Source organism: Hirundo rustica, chromosome 9 (assembly GCF_015227805.2).
Source record: "Hirundo rustica isolate bHirRus1 chromosome 9, bHirRus1.pri.v3, whole genome shotgun sequence".
Lineage (NCBI taxonomy): Eukaryota > Metazoa > Chordata > Aves > Passeriformes > Hirundinidae > Hirundo > Hirundo rustica.
In genome coordinates, this window is record NC_053458.1 from 29,637,096 (window position 1) to 29,653,312 (window position 16,217).

Consider the following 16,217-nt stretch of genomic DNA (forward strand, 5'->3'; position numbering starts at 1 on the left):
CACTTTAATTGAGAAGCATTAAATGTTAAAATGATTAAAATATAGAAAGCCAACACACCGGTGCCCATGGAGGGGCTTGGACCCCCCGCCCCTCCTGCCTGGCACGGCCCTTCCGTCTCACCTGCGCCCACCGAGCGCTGGTGGCACTGCCAGGCACCCACTGTCACCGCTGCGTGGTGGCAGGAGAGCCGGGCCACCCTGGGGTGCCACGTGGAGCCACGGAGATCCCCGCCCCAAAGCTCTCTGTGCCAGCAGAACCCCGGGGCACGGTGAGCGGTGTCGCTTGGTCCATCCCCAGGGATGTCACCTCCACCATCCAGAGGCGACCCTGGCCACCCCGAGCCCCGAGAGCCAGCGCTGCCGGGGCGGGCGGGGCCGGTGCTGACCACCGCCCTCCCACTGAGGAAGAAAATCTCAAAAGACAGCAGCTGCTAAAGAGCATCCCGAGTTTATTTGCCATCGCTTTCCCTCCCGGCGGAGGGGGTGACTGTACACATCTCATGCCAACGCACCAGAGGCAGGGTACAAAAGCAACGCCCTGGGCCCCAATCCGGGGGCAATTCGGGGGGATCATTTCTCCCCAAGACATGGCAATAAATAAGGTTTTATTCTTTAAAATTATTATTTATTATTATTATTATTGTCGGGTTTCTTTTTTTTTTTTTTTTTCCTTCTTTTTTTCTTTTTTATTCCCCCAGGAAACAAGACTCTCACTTTCTGGAACTGTACAAAATTTACACAGCGAGGGGAGGAGGCGTTTGGCCTTGTCGAAGGGGGATGGAGAGCAGCAGGCACAGCCCTCCCCCGTCCCCCTCCCCACAGGGCCGGCGAGGCCGGGAGCTTGGCACGAAGCAGCACCCAAGGCTGGGGCGGGGGGAGGCACATGGATGCAGCTGGGGCAGCTCCTGCAGCACCAAAACACCCAGCTGGGGGAGGCAAGGAAGGACAAGGACAAACCAGTGATGTGCTTTCTCGTGTGGCTTTTCATGAGTTTTTTTTCTTTTTTTTTTTTTTTTTTTTTTTTTTTTTTTTTTTTTTTTTTTTTGTCATTTTTATTCTTTTTTACTCTCTGCTTCTGGAGCCCCCACACCTCTGGGAGGAGCCGACTGACTGGATCCACTCCCAGCCCTCCCTGAAGGGCAGCCTGGGATCATCAGCATCACCCCAGAGACAGAGAAGATGGCAGGGACCCCATGGCCAGGGCATCCCTGTGGGGCTGGGGCAGAGCTGGGCAGCCCGGGCAGAGAGTGTGGAGCCGGATCTTATCCATGGGGCTGAATGTCTGAGGGAAGGCGATGTGGCTGTGCTGGGGGAGATGGGTTTTGAGCAAGGGCTACTCCTGAGTGAGCCCGGCCAGGAGCAGACCCCATGGGGCTTGCGGGGTGTGCCAATGCCGCCGGGATCCTTCCCGGCTGCCTGCACTCACCCCTGCGTTCCAAAGGAGGAGGGTGACCCATACCAGGAGCATCTCACACCCCAGTAGCCTCCCCTTTCCCACGGCGCAGGTGCTCCTGCAGCTGACCAAATTCCCTTTCCCGCTATTTGGGAGGAGATTTTTTGCAAGGCCCCCGGAGCAAAGGCTGCCCACGTGTCTGCCCCACCCCTGCAGCGGCTGCTGTGCAGGTGCCAGCCCCCGGCGCCCCGGCCGGTGGGCGTCCCGGGACCGAGGCGATTTATTTCGATCCCTTCCCCTCGCGTGGCCGTGGTACAAAGCAGCGCCGCTCCCGGGGATAAACCACGGCCGCTGGGCCGGGAGCGGGCAGCATCGCCCCGGGGCAGCGGGGCGATGACCCCAAAATAAACCCTTCTACAATATAGACTTCTCTTTCCGCGGAGGCTCCTGGCAGCGCCGAGTCGCGTTTCAACGCCGTATCGAAAAATAACTCTTGAAAATAGCAGCGGTGCTCGGCAGGGGGGTGCGGGGCTGGCGCGGGTGCCGGGACGGGCTCTGCCGCCCCCGATTGTCCTTCTTTCCCTCCCGCCGGGGTCCTCGCCGCCTCTCTTGTGCTTACACCCGAAGGCATCCGTGCCCCCCGCCCCAGCACGGCCGTGGCCGCCGCTGCCCCCCCCTCCCTCCAGCCCTCCGGGGCCGGTTCCCATGGGAAATCCTGGAAAGGTCAGCCGCCGGCGGGCGCGGGGGGCGAGCAGCGCTTAGAAAGGGGGGGTGATCCACGTCGTCCAGCCAGGAGGCCGGGCTGGTGGGAAAGTCTGGGTACCCGACGCTGCTGCCCGTGGAGATGTCGGAGGTGGGGCCCCCCCCGGCCATGGCCCGCAGCGTCTGACTCACCCCCTGCGCCCCGTGGGCCACCAGCCCCAGGCCGCCGTCCATGGCGTAGTCCAGCCCGTTGAGCAAGGGCGGGTGGGCCGGCAGCGACGAGATGGAGGACGGCGACTGCGGGAGGCCGTAGGGGCTGCCGTCCCGCAAGTCCTGGTACGTCTGTCCCGTGCCCTCCATGGAGAAGCCGCCGTTCAGCAACTGTCCGCCCGCCGCGTCCCCCGCGGAGCCGTAAACCCTGGTGTTGTGGCCGAGCTCGGAGAGGATCTGCTCTTCTGCCGGGGACAGGAGGGAGAGCGGAGGCGGGGGGTCAGCGCGGGGGGGAGCCCCGCCGCCCCCCGGCCCCGCTCCGGCGCCGCGCTCACCGCGGAAGCTGAGCTCGCTGTCGCTGACGCCGCAGTCCTCGGCCGAGCTCTCCTTCTCCAGCTTCCCTCCCCCGCGGCTCCGCTTCACGCTCTTGTAGAACTGGCCCCAGCGATGCCGCCCCGCGTCCTTCTTCAGCCGCTTCTCCTTGGCCCGCCGGTTCTGGAACCACACCTGGAGCGGGCGATGGGGAGGGACATCGGTGGCACCACGGCACGCCGCCACCCTGGCAGTCCTGCGTGGCGGCATCCCTGTAATGCAGCGCCTGTGCATCCCATCACCCATGAAACCCAGTGCTCCAGCGTCCTGGCACCCCTTTATCCCAGTGCCCCTACCTCCCAGTGCTCCTACATCCCAGTATTCCTACATCCCAGTGCCCCTACATCCCAGTGCTCCTACATCCCAGTATTCCTACATCCCAGTGCCCCTTTATCCCAGTGCCCCTTTATCCCAGTACTCCTACATCCCAGCACCCCTTTATCCCAGTGCCCCTTTATCCCAGTGCCCCTACATCCCAGTGCCCCTACATCCCAGTGTCCCTACGTCCCAGCACCCCTACATCCCAGCATGCCCGCACCCTGGCACATCCTGGTATGCCAACACCTACAGCCCCATGCAACCCAGCGCCCCCAAACCCCTGCATGCCAACACTCCTGCCCCCCAGCTCCCACCTCCCCCATGGAATCCATGCATCCCACCATCCCTGCAGCCCAGCTTCCAGGCACCCCCATCCCCGCAAGAGCCCTGCCACCCCTGCATCCCCTCGCACCCGGGCGCCCCAGGGGACCCTTCTGTCGCGCTCCTGGCGGGGCAGGGCCGAGGGCGGCAGCCGCGGCCTCACCTGCACCACCCTCATGTCAAGCCCGGTCTCGGAGGAGAGCTGCTCCCGCACGTGCCGGGCGGGCTTGGGAGAGTTTTTGTAGGCGTTCTTCAGCGTTTCCAGCTGCTTGGCCGTGATCGTGGTCCGGGGCCGCTTCGCGCCCGCCTCGGAGTCATCTGCGAGCGAAGGAGCCGGTAGCAGCCCCGAGCGGCAGCTCCGGGGAACATCTCCCCGAAAGCAGCCGCCCCAGAGGCCGCAGCTGGCCGCGGCCAGCGCCGTGCGTGCCGCGGCCCCCGCCGCCTCTCCGGGCCGCCTACCGTTCTGCTTGGCCGTCTCGTAGTCCTCCTTGCAGACCAGCCGCCCGTCCTCCATCAGGTAGAACTCGTCGCCCGTGGCCAGCTGCCGGCTGCAGATGATGCAGGCGAAGCAGTGCAGGTGGTACACGAAGTCCTGCGCCTTGCGGACCACCTGGGTCGGGGGGATGCCCTGCTGGCACGCCGTGCATTTGGTCCCGAAGCGCCTGCGAGGAGAAGCGGGCCAGCCTGAGCCCCCCGGCCGGGTGGGGTGTGCCGGGATGGGGGGCAGGGGACGGGGCAGGGCTTAAACCAGCAATCAACATTATTACGCGCGACACTTCACACGGAGCGGGTTTATCTTCCTCACGGTGAGAGACCGGCCTAATGGAGCCGAGCAAGGTTTGATTTTAATGATTCTTTTAACCAATGCTTGTAGGCTGCCTGACTTTTTTTTTTTTTTTTCTTTTTTTTTTTTTTTTTTTTTTTTTTCCCTGCGAGGACAGTACATATTTCACGCACGTTAATACCAAATAAATTAATTACGCCGCCCCGCTGGCATGATGAATCCCGGGTTAATGCGGAATGATGGGGCTCTTACACCCTAACGACGGCCCTACAGGGGCGGGGGGTGGGCGGGTGTGGGGCACGAGCAGAGCAGGGCTGGGGGAGTGTGCAAGGGACGTGGCAGAAGTAAGAGTGGGAAAAGAAGCGAGGAAAGAGCGTGCAAGAATGGTGCGAGGGGTGAGCAAGGATGGTACGAGAGCGCTGCGAGGAGTGTGGAAGATCCGTGCATTGAGTGTGCAAGGAGCGTGCAAGAATGGTGCAGGAAGTGTGCAAGAAGGGAATTCGCTGACTTGATGGCAAAGGGTCACACAAGCCACGAGAAGGAAGTCAGAAGCAGGCGGATGTTCCACCGGCGTTTTCGGCAGCAGATGCTGTGGGGTCGGCCTGGGGCAGATCCCACTGGCCCCGCAGGGCTCTGCGAGGTCTCCCCAGCTCCCCACGGCAGCCCCACACACCCCAGAGCACCCCAGAGCCGTCCTGGTGCTGCAGCAGCCCAGGTGACAAAGCTGCCAGCATAAATCTGCCCCATCCGCCTTGAAGGAGGCAGCACGGGAACACCCAAATCCCTTCGTCCCCAGGGCTGCGGGGACAGGCAGTGGCGTTTGGGAGTGCCCAGGGAACGCAGCAACTCCAGGCACCTCTCGCTGCCCCCTGAGGCCTGAACATCCCCCCAGCCGTGCAAAATCACCCTCAAGCCCCACGGCTTCCCATCCCCTCCCGAAATCCAGGGCACAGCCACCAAAGCTGGGCTCTGAGTGCTCCTGAGCCACACAGCTGTCACCCGGGGATGGGGACAGGTGCCGGCCAGGAGTGGTGCCAGCACGATTTCGGGGTGTTGGAAGCAGAAGGTGAGAAGGAAAAACCTGGTTTGTCCCATTTTCTGGACTCGTGTCCTGAAGGGAGAATCCCTGGGCATCTGCTGGGGAGATCTCAGCTCTCCTGGAGTCCGATGGGAGGGAAGGTGGGAGAGGAAGGGAGGAAGGAGAGGGGAGGAGAGGAGATGGACAAGAGAGAGGGAGGGCGGAGGGAATGATAGGATGGAGGATAAAGGGAGGGGTGCAGGGAGGGTGGGAAAGGAGGGGAGGAGGAAGGCAGGAGTGAGAGAGGGATGGGATGGACGGAGGAGGCTTTTCTGCTCCCAAGGCTGAGCTGGCGCCCACTCTGCAGCCCACTGCCGGTTCACCCCCTCTCAAGGAACACCGTAAAAGCCATTTGAACAGCTCTCCCGACACCCCGGGGGTATTTCCACATCATCTGGGGTCAGAGCACCCAGGACAGAGCCGAGGACCAAGAGCTGCGATTTTTTTTTTTTGGGGGGGGGGATAAAAAAAAATAAATTAAAAAAAAATTATCCTTTCCAAAGCAGCTCCTGCGTTGCCAAGCGCCTCTGAAAGTTGGGCTGAAATCCTCACGTCCCCTGCAGGTTCCCCAGCCCGAGATCAATGAGCGGTTAAGGAAAGGTGAGGTGCGAGCGCCGAGCTGCTATTGATTGGCACCAAATAATCCAGGCAGGACCTCATCTGAGAAAGTCGCTGATCTTTCAACTCCAATTAACATTGATTACCCGCACCTTTTGGGCGACTATTTAAACGACTCGGAGATTAATAGGCTGGAAAATATCAGAAGTGAAGTGTTATTACCCAGGCTGGAGTGGCCGCTTTGACCGTCCCCGGCAAGGAGAAAGGAGAAATCCAAGCTGCATCTTTGGTCCTGATGCCTGGGGAGGATCTAGGAGAGCCTGGGGATGGGAAGGCAGGGGAATCCTGTCTAGGGCTGGTCCCTGTGGCTTTAGGCTGGTGCTGAGGGGTGGTGGGGACAGCCCGTGTGGCCGGCCCGGAGCGGGAGGAGGTGGCAGGAGGAGGTGGCTTTAGTCCCCGAGGGGCAGCAGCTGCTCTACGGCTGAGCCCCGTCTCCTGCACCCCAGCAGTGAAAGGCACCCACCGGCCAGCATCCAACCCCTCTGCTTCACGGCGGTTCAGTCCCAGAAAAAAAACCTTCTCTATCCCTCGGGAAAACTCCCAAATTTCACCGGCAGCCCGGCATCAGAGAGCCCTGAAGCCCAAGTCCGTTTCTAACCGGGAATAGGTTGTCCTGTCCCGTCCTGCTCCCTGTGGGAGCACGGAAATGCCAAGGCTGGGGCATGGCACAGCTCAGAGGCAGCTGCCGAGGCAAACAAATGAGGTTTTCACACTAATGGGAGGAAGAAAAAAAAAAAGAAAAAAAAAAAGGGTAAAAGGTGGAGGGAGAGAAACGGCATCAGCAAATCCCGAGGAGGCGAGGGAGGCACTCGGGAGGAAGAGGCAGCGCTGTCGCTGCCTTGCGCGAGTTTCTCCTGCCCTCTAGCTCCGAGCGGAGCCGGGGCCACCCGCAGGATGGATGTCACCCCCGGGGCCGGAACAGCGGCACTGGGGAGCGACAGGAGCGTCAGGGACACCCGGGGCTTCCCCACGGCTCAATCCCAGCATCCAGCCGGCAGCGGCTGCAAAGCACCGACATTCCCTTTATTTCCACAACAACCACGAGTTGCAGGAAGATTTTGGAGAAACTACGCTCAAAACGAGGCTGCGCTCTTGCTCCTTGCGGGCGGGGAGATGCCGCTTTCGGTGGCGGGTACTCACTTGAAGAAATCCTCCTTGCAGTAGACGCTGCCGGCCCGGGAGAAGCAGCGGTCGGCCAGCTGCATCTGGCAGTCGGCGCACTTGAGGCAGGAGCTGTGCCAGTGCCGGTCCAGGACCTTGAGGATGAACTTGTCCAGGATGTGCTGGTTGCAGCCGGCGCACTGGGGGATCTCTGGCCGGGGGGAGAGGGATGGAGACAAGAGCAGCGTCAGCCACCGCCACCCCCTCGGGGCTCCCAAAGCCCTGCCCGGGCACGTCCGGGGGGGTTTGGGGCGCGGAGCTGCCGCCCCTCAACTCCCCGGTGTCCCGGCGCGTCTCCCTCCGCAAACCTTTGCCGAAAAGCTTTGCCCACGGCTGGAGGCAGACGCGCGCGTGATGCTTTTCCGTCCCGCATCCCGTTTTTCAGGCCGTGTCCTGCTCTCTGCCGCGCGTTTTCCCTGCCTGCCTGTCTCTCCCTCTGGAATGGCACGACCACCAAAAGCAGGGACACCGCTTGTTGACCCCACACTGACTCACACATATGGATTTGGGGGGGGCGGAGAAAGGAAAAAAAAATTAAAAAGAAATATATATATGTATAAAGAACAAGCAAAAAAAAAAAAAAAGATTTTTACAAAGGAAAGAATATAAAAAATGGAAAAAGACAAAAAAAGGAAAAATATTAGGAAAAAGGGAAAATTACTAAAAAATCGAAAACATTTTTTAAAAAGGAAAACGGTATAGAACGAAAAAAGTTTTTAAAAAGGAAAAAAAAGATGAGAAATAGATAAAAAGTGAGGAAGATAAAAACGGGAAAATGTTTTTTAAAGTAAAAGAGATATTTAAGAAGGAAAAATATCACAAGAAGGAAAAATATTAAAAAAAAGAAAAAGGAAGGAAATATTCAAAAAAGAAACGGGAAAAAGGAGAAAATAAAACAGAAACAACAAAAACAACAAAAAGAAACAAACAAAGAAAAGCAAAAAGGGGAGAAACAAAAAAAAAAACAACGTGAGGGAAGAGAGGAAAGGAATGGTACAAGGGAGGAAAAGAGAAAAAAAGGAAGAGGGGGGGAGGGATAGAAAGAGGAAAGAAAGGGGGGAAAAAAAAGAGGGGGAGAAGCAAAAAAGGCCGGGGGAAAGAGGAACGAACGGGGAAAGGAGGAAATAAAGCGGTGGGGGGCGGGTGTGGAAGAAGGAAAAAGCACAGGAAAATCTGATATTGTTACAGCCTCAAACAATATTATTTCAAAATCCTTTGGGGTCCTGCCACGTACCTGGCGTGAAGGCAGCTCATTCCATCACTGCCCAGGTTCGGCAGCTACAGCCCCAGCGCCCCTCAGCCGCAGCTACTGCTGCCATCCGAGCCTCTGCCTCATTAACCGCGCCATAAATCAAAAAATAGTAACTCGACGCCTTCTGGAGGTGCCTCTATCCCTTCTCGTTTTGGGAACACCTTGGATTCTTCGCTCCCCTCCCTCCAGCCCCGCGGCTGCCGGTCGGCACCAGCCGCGTTTTCCGCGCTGGATTTGTTAAACCCGTGCGAGGGCAATGCCAACGCCGCTGGCAGCGGCGGTGGCACCGGCGCAGCCCCAGGAAATCCCCCTCGGTCGTTTCACAAACGCGTGTGCATCTTCGGGAAATACGTTCTGTGTCTAAATGATGGTTTCTGTACACGCGTGCGAATTTACAGGCTCCCACCCCGCGCTCTCACGAGCCAACAAAGAGCTCTCCCCTTCCCAAAGGCAGCGGCGCGGCCCCAACGAGCAAACAGCCGCGGCCGAGCAGGAAATGTCTCCCTTCAAATTTCCAAAGGAGACTGGGCTTGTTTTTGAAGAGGAGACCGATTTTCCTTCCAATTTCGCTGCAGATGCACGGCACCAACCCCACGCAGAAGTGCCCGTGGGTGCAATGATGCGCACACAGGGATAATAACAATAATAATAATAATAATAATGACAACAATAATAACAACAATAACAAAAAGGAGAGCTGCCAGGGGAACCAGGAGATGTCCCTCCGGTTTGCAGAGAGAAAATATCGAAAACCCCAGCCCTGCGCCCTGCCCTGCGCTCTGCCACACAGGCAGCTGCCTCCCTGCCCCGCATTTATTGCGCTCGTTTTAACTGAATTATTCCATAGAACAGGGACGAAGTTGAGGGGCGCGCTGGGTGCGCCAGGAGCCAGCCGCTCCCTGGCTGTCGTTGCCCACCAGCATCCCCCGGCTCTGTGCTCAGGGTGCTTTGGATGCTCCGGGGGGGAGGCAGCCGCGGTTCCCCCTCGCCAGCCCCAGTGCAAACCCCTCCCCGGGGCAGGGGGGTGTCCGGGGGTCGCCCCTGCCCCGGGACGGCGCCGCACATGTGCACCCCGGGGCGGGATTTGGCCGGATCCCATTAAAGCCCGTGGGCAGATCCGCGATCCCCCGCGCACCTCCCGCGCACGGGGACCCGAGCCACGGCCGGGCCTCCGCCGCTGCCGTGATTTATTAGCGCCGGGTCCATCCGCCCGTTCCCCCCTCCCCTCCTCTCACCCCGACGGGAAAAATTAGAGAAATAACGATCGAAACGAACCAAACTCGCGGGCGGCCTCGGGAATCCCCGAGACCGCAAAAGCCCCTGTGAAAGCGAGCGGAGGGAGGCGCGGGGGTGCGGAAACACCGCGGGCTTTGGGGCTGCTCTCTTCAGGGCACGGATGGGAGCCGGACGCTGCGGAGCGGATGTCCGGGAATGCGGGGGGAAAGCGGGGCGCCAAGGCTGGCCCGGCCCGGTCCGCCGGTACCGGAGCCTGCACCGGGCCCAGGGAAAGCACCAGCCCGGGGATTCCTTCCAAAGTCTTTCTGCGGGGAGGAAACCTCATTCCTTCGCATGCAAAACCCTCCCGATTCATCTCTCCGCTGCGGGCAAACGACTTTCTCGGCGGCGATCAATCACTGCCCCCGCTCCAGCCCCTGGGCCGGAGCCTGCCGGCACCCGGGCACTGTTCCCGCAGGCTTTGGCACAAGTTCTGACTCCGGTGAGATTTGCAAAACAATATTCATAAATAATATTCGGGATTTTATTTTTAACGATCCCGTCTGCAAGGCTAAGCGAGCTGTGTTGGGGGGGACGTAGGGGGGGAGAGGCAGCTCGGCTCCCCAAAATCTCGCAGAGGAAGATGCTGCAGGACGCAGCCTCTGCTAAAATGAGGAGGCTGGTGGCTAAATCGAGAGGAAAAACTGCGATTTAAGAGCGATTAAAAATTAAAATGTCAAGGATTTTCCTGTCACGCACGATGAAATATCGAGGTGCTGCTGGGGGCTCGGAGGAAACTCTGGCTCCTTCTTGGAAAGGGGTTCCCTGCCCAAAACAATTTCCTTTGGCTGGGAGGGGGCTGTGTTCTGTGTCACTGAGGCAGGATCAGGCCCCAGATCTGTCACGACATGAAAGCAGATGCCTGGGAGCTGGCAGCGGCCGCGGGGCTCAGGCTGAGGCAGCGGGAAAACTACAGAAGGAGGATTTTCAGCAGCTCAGCCTCATCTGTTTTCTTTCTGCTAATTTTCTGCCCATTAGTAAATATAATAATAATAAAAAAATAAAATTAAAATAAAATAAATAAAAAACAATAATAGCACTAATAGAGATATAAATAGCAATAGTAGGAATAATAATAGTTGTAATAATAACAACAACAACAACAATAATAATAAAAATAAAAAATAATGGTATCTCGTTGGACTCTTTCCTGCTAATTCTTGGTATCCATCAGTCAGTACAGGAATGACAATGCCATGGGCCAGGCAGTTCGGTGGCCCCGAGCAGGGCCAGATCAAGCTGTTCCGGGGCAGTGCTGCTCCAGAATTGGAGGTTTAGACACCTCTTTATTTTCTCCCTACATCAAGGGATTCCGACGCCATAGAAGTGCCCCAGCGACCCGGGACCGGAGGTCTGACTCGGGGCTCCGGTCGTGGGACAAACCCTGCCTGTCCCCGTCCCTGCACCGGCTCTGTGCTCGTGTCCGGGGTTTTTCTTCCCCTCGGCTGCGGTGGAATTGGTTCAACGGGCCCTCCCGCAGCTCGGCAAAGGGACCGAAACGGGGGACAACGCGACAGGTCCCCCGAAGAGCCGCGGCAAGAGGCACCCCCGAAAACCCCACGAAAAACGAATTCCAGGCGCTCGGGGGGCGGGGGGGCCGTGCGGGGCACGGAACGGGGCGGGGGCTGCGCGGGGCAGCGGCCAGAGCTGGGGGAAACCTGTCCCGGAGGGGACCCCCCGTGCCCCCCAAGTGCGGCCGGACCCCGGCCGGGCCGTCCCGCGGCTCGGGCCCGTCTCGCCCCTCCTCCGCCCCCGCCCGAGGTCCCTCCCCTCAACTTTCCCGACGCCGCTGTGGGGGGGCCGAGCATCCCCCACTCCGAGCATCCCCCTCTCCGAGCATCCCCCCACTCCGAGCATCCCCTCTCCGGGAGAGCAGCGACGCCCCGGTTCTCGGGAACCGTTTGCGAACGGGGAGAAAATAATAATAATAATAATAATAATAATAATAATAATAATAACAACAACAGCAATAACAACCACAACAACAGCAGCAACACCCGCGCAGGTGGCCGCCCGCGGAGCCCCCCCGCCCGCCCGCGCAGCCCCAGGGCGCACCGGGTCCCCCACCATCCACAGGGGCCATCCACAGCGCCCACGGGGTGCTCGGCCCTGCAGGAACGACCGATCCAGCGGCTCGCTCACAGCTCGGGTGCAGCATCCCCCCTCGGGGTGCACCATCCCCCGCGGGGTCCATCCCCCGGTGCGTGCGCCCCCGGGCCGTGCCTGTGCGCACCCCACGGACGCGCTACCTGTAGCTGCAGGGCAGACACGCGCCCCGAGAGACACGCGGGTGATTTTTGGATAGACGCCGATGCGGCGGCATCCCTCCGGGCCCCGCGGGCCGCCCAGCCGGGCTCGCCCTCCCGGTACCGCCACGCACGGCCCCGCGTCCCTTCCCGCCGCCGCCTGTCGCGATAAACGACAGAAGCGGGATGTCGTGCGCTGCGGGCCGCGGATGCGCGGGGGCGGGCGGGGGCCGCGGCCGTACACATTCACACACACATTCACACACACACGCACTCACACACACTCGAAATTCACGCTCTCGCGCACGCACGGCCGGAGCCGCGCCGTCCTCCCCGTCGGGGCCCGGGCCCGCATCGCTCCGCTGCCCGCCCGCCCGCCCCGGGGCACCGCTCTCCCCTCCGCACGCTCCGCGTTTTCACGAACGCCGCTACGCGCCGGGGAAAATAAACGGGAGGCGCAGAAGCCGGGAGCTGCGGGGAGCGGAGGCACCTGCCCAGCCGCAGGGCGCTGCCCCGCCGGCCCGGGGCCGCCTTTGCGGCAGGGAGCGAAGGAGAGAGAAAAGCGTCCTTACGTTGCACCGGCACACCGAGGATCTCGGGAAGCCCCTTGACAGCCCCTTCGGCAGCGAGCGCGGAGCTTTGCATCATTTTATTGGCCCGGGGGGCGGCGGAGGGGAGAGAAGAGGGGCGGGAGAGCCGCGGGCCGGGCCGGCGGAGCCCGGTGCCGAGTCCCGGTGCCGCGTCCCGGTGCCGCGTCCCGGTGCCGGTGCCCGCCGGTGCCGCCCGCCTCCCATTCATTCCCCTGCGGGGAGCGCGCCTGACGTCACCGCCCGCAGGGGGGCGGGGGCGGGACGGGCCCCCCGCAGCCAATCAGCGCCCGCTCCGCGCCGCGGGGGGCGTGGCCTGGCCCGGGGGGCGGGGCCTGCGGGGAAGGGGCGGGGCCGGGGCCGGGCCGTGTCCGGCCGTGCCTTTGGGGACACGGAGGGACGAGCCCGAGGCCGCGGCCGGGCTCCGCTCTCCGGGCTCGAGGACCTTCTCCCGCTCCATGGAAGGCGCTGGGGAGTCCCCGCTTCGGGGGCGCAGCTCCAGCCCTGTCCCTGCTGCCGCTGGGAACGGAGGCTCAGCCAAGGGACGCTTCCCTGGCTCCGGCGGACGCCGGCACATCCCGCGCCAACGCGAGTTACTGCCCAGCGGCCGGCACCCCGTGGCCGTGGCAGGCTCTGCTTCCACAGGGCGCTGTAACACGTCCCCGGGGCCCAGCCCCACGGTGCCTCCCTGGGGACACAGCTGGGCACGGGAAGGGCCAGCCCAGCTCGGCAGTGTGCCCAGCCCGGCAGCCCGCTGGCCGTGGTGACACAAGGGTGGCAGTGCCAAAGTCACAGGGCAAAGGGCACGGGGTGGCTACGGCCTCCATGAGGATGCCCACGAGGGAAAACCCCGAGACAGCCCAGCCCGCAGCAGCAGAGGGAAACTGATGTTGCGGTGCCCGGCAGCCAAGGGCTGAGCAAGGAAACTCACTGAGATGGAGCTGAAGTTAGAGCTTCACCCCTCCCGATGCTCACCGTGTCACCAGCTCGGGGACAATGGTGCCGAAGCCCCGACGTGCTTAAAGAGCAGGGTGGGGCCCCCGAGGTGGCGCACGGCAGCTTCTGGCAAGTGAGGGAGGATGCTCGCCCAGCCAAGAGCGCGGCCACCCTCAGCTCAGCTGTGCCCGTGCCAAGCATTCGTTTACACACTGTTAGGAAGAGGCTTTTCCCACCTGAAAAAAAAAACCAACCAAAACTTGAAACCCTGCCCCGTCAGGTAATGTGCAGGTGGGACAAGCCAGCAACTGGGAAAACAAACAAACAAACAAGCAAACAGCTAAATAGATAAATAAATAAACAAACAAACAAAAATAAAAGTAATAAAACCTAATAAATGTATTATTTACGATTCCTTAGGAAAAAAAATGGAAGTTTTTCTATGGGATGCTGGGGTTTGACCCCTCCCCCCCAAGTTTCATTTTTACCAGCAAACTCCTGTCCCCTTCATATCGCAGCTGTGTGCCAAAACCGGTGTGCACTCATTACAGGAGTGAGCTCAATCCTGCCGTTCACCGAACACCAAAATCTGCTTCCCACCACAGGGGCGAGGAATCCCATCCCATCCCATCCCATCCCATCCCATCCCATCCCATCCCATCCCATCCCATCCCATCCCATCCCATCCCATCCCATCCCATCCCGTGCCATGCCCTAAATCACGCTGAAGCTCTTAAGTGCATTAAGCACCGCCGGCGCCCGCGGCCACCTGCGCTCCGCAGCCCCTTGGGGCCGGGGCCACCGTGTCCCCCCAGTCCCCAGCCGGCCAGAACGTGGCTCCCAACAAGCAGAAAGGCAGGTCCCTGAGGCAGATTTACGGGAGAAGTTTAGCCGGACTCGCGGACAGACGGACAGACGGACACTGCCCCGTCGCCTCCCGGTCCTGCTACTTTGCATTTCCAACCTATTTCCCTAATTATTCCACCTCTGCTGGGAGTCATCGCGGTCTCCCAGCTCTCTGGCACGCTCTGATTTATCTCTCAGCCGGGATAACAGCTCCCCCCCCACCCCCTTCTCCTCGGGGAATTCAATTTTCATTCATTTTTCTGCTTTGCCAGATTGATCCAGCCCCCTCTGCCCGGCTCTGGATCACTCATGGAAGTGGTGAGCGGGCAAAGGGAGCCACACAGCGCCGAGCCTTCACCCTGGGGAAGCATCGTGGTGCCGGGGGCGAGGGAGGGGGTCGGGGGGCTGCCACCACCAAAAAACACCCCACCAGCATCTTCCCCGTGCTCACTCACACATCTTCCCAGCAGAGCCTCCATCCCTTCCTCTCCTGGTAGCATTGCTTTGTTCCCCTCCGTCCTTCCCGCTGTCCATCTGTTCCTTATGTTGGTGGGGATCTTTTGATCTCTTTAGGGATTTTTTTTAGATCACTTTGGCCTTTTATCTCTCTTGAGTTTGTTTTTCCCTTCTCACAGGAAGGAGAGGGTGGTTGAGATGGGCATGGGGTGCTTGCCCAGCAAATCCTCTCTGTGCCACCCAAAATGCTGCTGGATCCTGGGGTTGCCCAGAGAGGGGGGTTCTATGTGGTGGGTGGGAAGTGCCCCCCTCCAGGCTTTCTCCTCCTCCCAGAGCTAAACCAGAGCTGAGGCTCGATGGTGACCGGCCTGCAGAAGAGTGCATGTCGATTTGCATCGGGTTGCATTTCTGGGGCGCTTTTGGGGGAGCTCTGGCCCCGCACAGATGCCCTGCTCCTTCCTCGGCAGTGCCTGAAGCCCTCGGCCCTGCAGCCAAGGGAAGACACGAGCAGCGTGAGGCGATGATGCCAAACCCACAGACGAGCAGGGGTGGTGCTCCCACACCTTCCCTGCTGGGATTATCTTTAATAAACTGCAGGTAAATCCCAGAGCCTGCGACAAGACGCAGACCCAGGCTCCCCTTGTGTGCTCCAGCCCCGGGCACATTGGAATTAGGGTTGGCTTGGACCCTGTGCCACCGAGGGGGACATCAGTGCATTGTCCCCTGGTGCAACAAGGGGGTTTCAAGGCAGAATTGGGGTAAATGTAAAGGATTACAAGGAAATACGAGGAAATACAAGGAAATACAATAAATATAAGGAAAACCCACTCCCGACTCATGCCTGTGGGTGCGAGTGCAGCTCTGCCCCAGTCAGCAAGCCCCAGACGGGTTTGGAGGTTCCAGGGAGCTGAGGCTTTGTGCCACTCACGCATCGAGTTCGCCAGGTGTCAGCCCAGCTCCCAGAGTCCCCTCCTGTGACAAACCCAGCTCCCCCAGACCGAGGTGGGGACATCCTCGCAAGCCCAAAGCTGCCACAGCCACCTTTGGGCACGAAGCCACCTCCCTTGCGGGCAGCATCGGCCGTAGCGCCCCGAGCCCCGCCGCTCCCCAGCTCGGAAGGATCCCGGTAATTACCCCCTCTCACCTCCATCCCCGGTGCCAGGACTGGCCCGGAGCGAGCACAAGCACTTCGAGAGCCGAGTACTCACCAGCAGCCGGGAAAAGCCTCTCCCCTCGCAGGCAGGGGACTTGCTAATCGTAATTGAAAATTAATCGGCGCTCAGCGAACCCCCGGTGATTTTATGGCCGGAGAGGGGATGCCGGCGGAGAAAGGCTCTTCCCCATGTCGAGGAGGGAAAGGGAAGAGGGGCAAGACGGGAAGGAGCGAGCGCTGAAGGGGTGGGAAGGTGGCTGGGTGCGCGGGGGGCTGGCCACCGGCCTGGCGGAAAATTAAATTGCGCTTGAGGGTAAATTGTATTAGGGAAGAGCGGTCGGCTCGCGCCAGCCCGAGGCCATTTGGGTAATTAGCCCCAGGGAGCCCCGGGGCGGCGGCAGTGCCGGGAAGGGGTGACCCCATCAGGGAGGGCACCCCGGGGCTGGGACCGGGGCCCCAGGACAGCCTGTCCCACCTGTGAGCGTGCCCACGGCGCTTTGATGCTCGCC

At 60.5% G+C, this 16,217-nt stretch overlaps 1 protein-coding gene across 3 annotated transcripts; it reads right to left on the minus strand.

Moving 5' to 3' along the window:
- Positions 1-1,073: 1,073 nt before the first annotated feature.
- LHX4 (LIM homeobox 4) lies at positions 1,074-15,878 on the minus strand. 3 transcript variants are annotated; one of them, XM_040073004.1, is made up of 6 exons: positions 15,764-15,878; positions 6,937-7,108; positions 3,776-3,978; positions 3,480-3,634; positions 2,641-2,812; positions 1,074-2,550 (listed from the first exon to the last, which is right to left on the minus strand). In XM_040073004.1, exons 2-6 carry the CDS (start codon positions 6,999-7,001, stop codon positions 2,009-2,011), a joined length of 1,137 nt encoding a protein of 378 aa, XP_039928938.1. In that variant the 5' UTR covers positions 7,002-7,108; positions 15,764-15,878; the 3' UTR covers positions 1,074-2,008. The 3 variants fall into 3 exon arrangements, with proteins under 3 accessions (XP_039928938.1, XP_039928937.1, XP_039928936.1); XM_040073003.1 differs by lacking the exon at positions 15,764-15,878 and adding an exon at positions 12,303-12,397; XM_040073002.1 differs by lacking the exon at positions 15,764-15,878 and adding an exon at positions 12,303-12,397 and having other exon boundaries at positions 3,480-3,978.
- Positions 15,879-16,217: the final 339 nt, after the last annotated feature.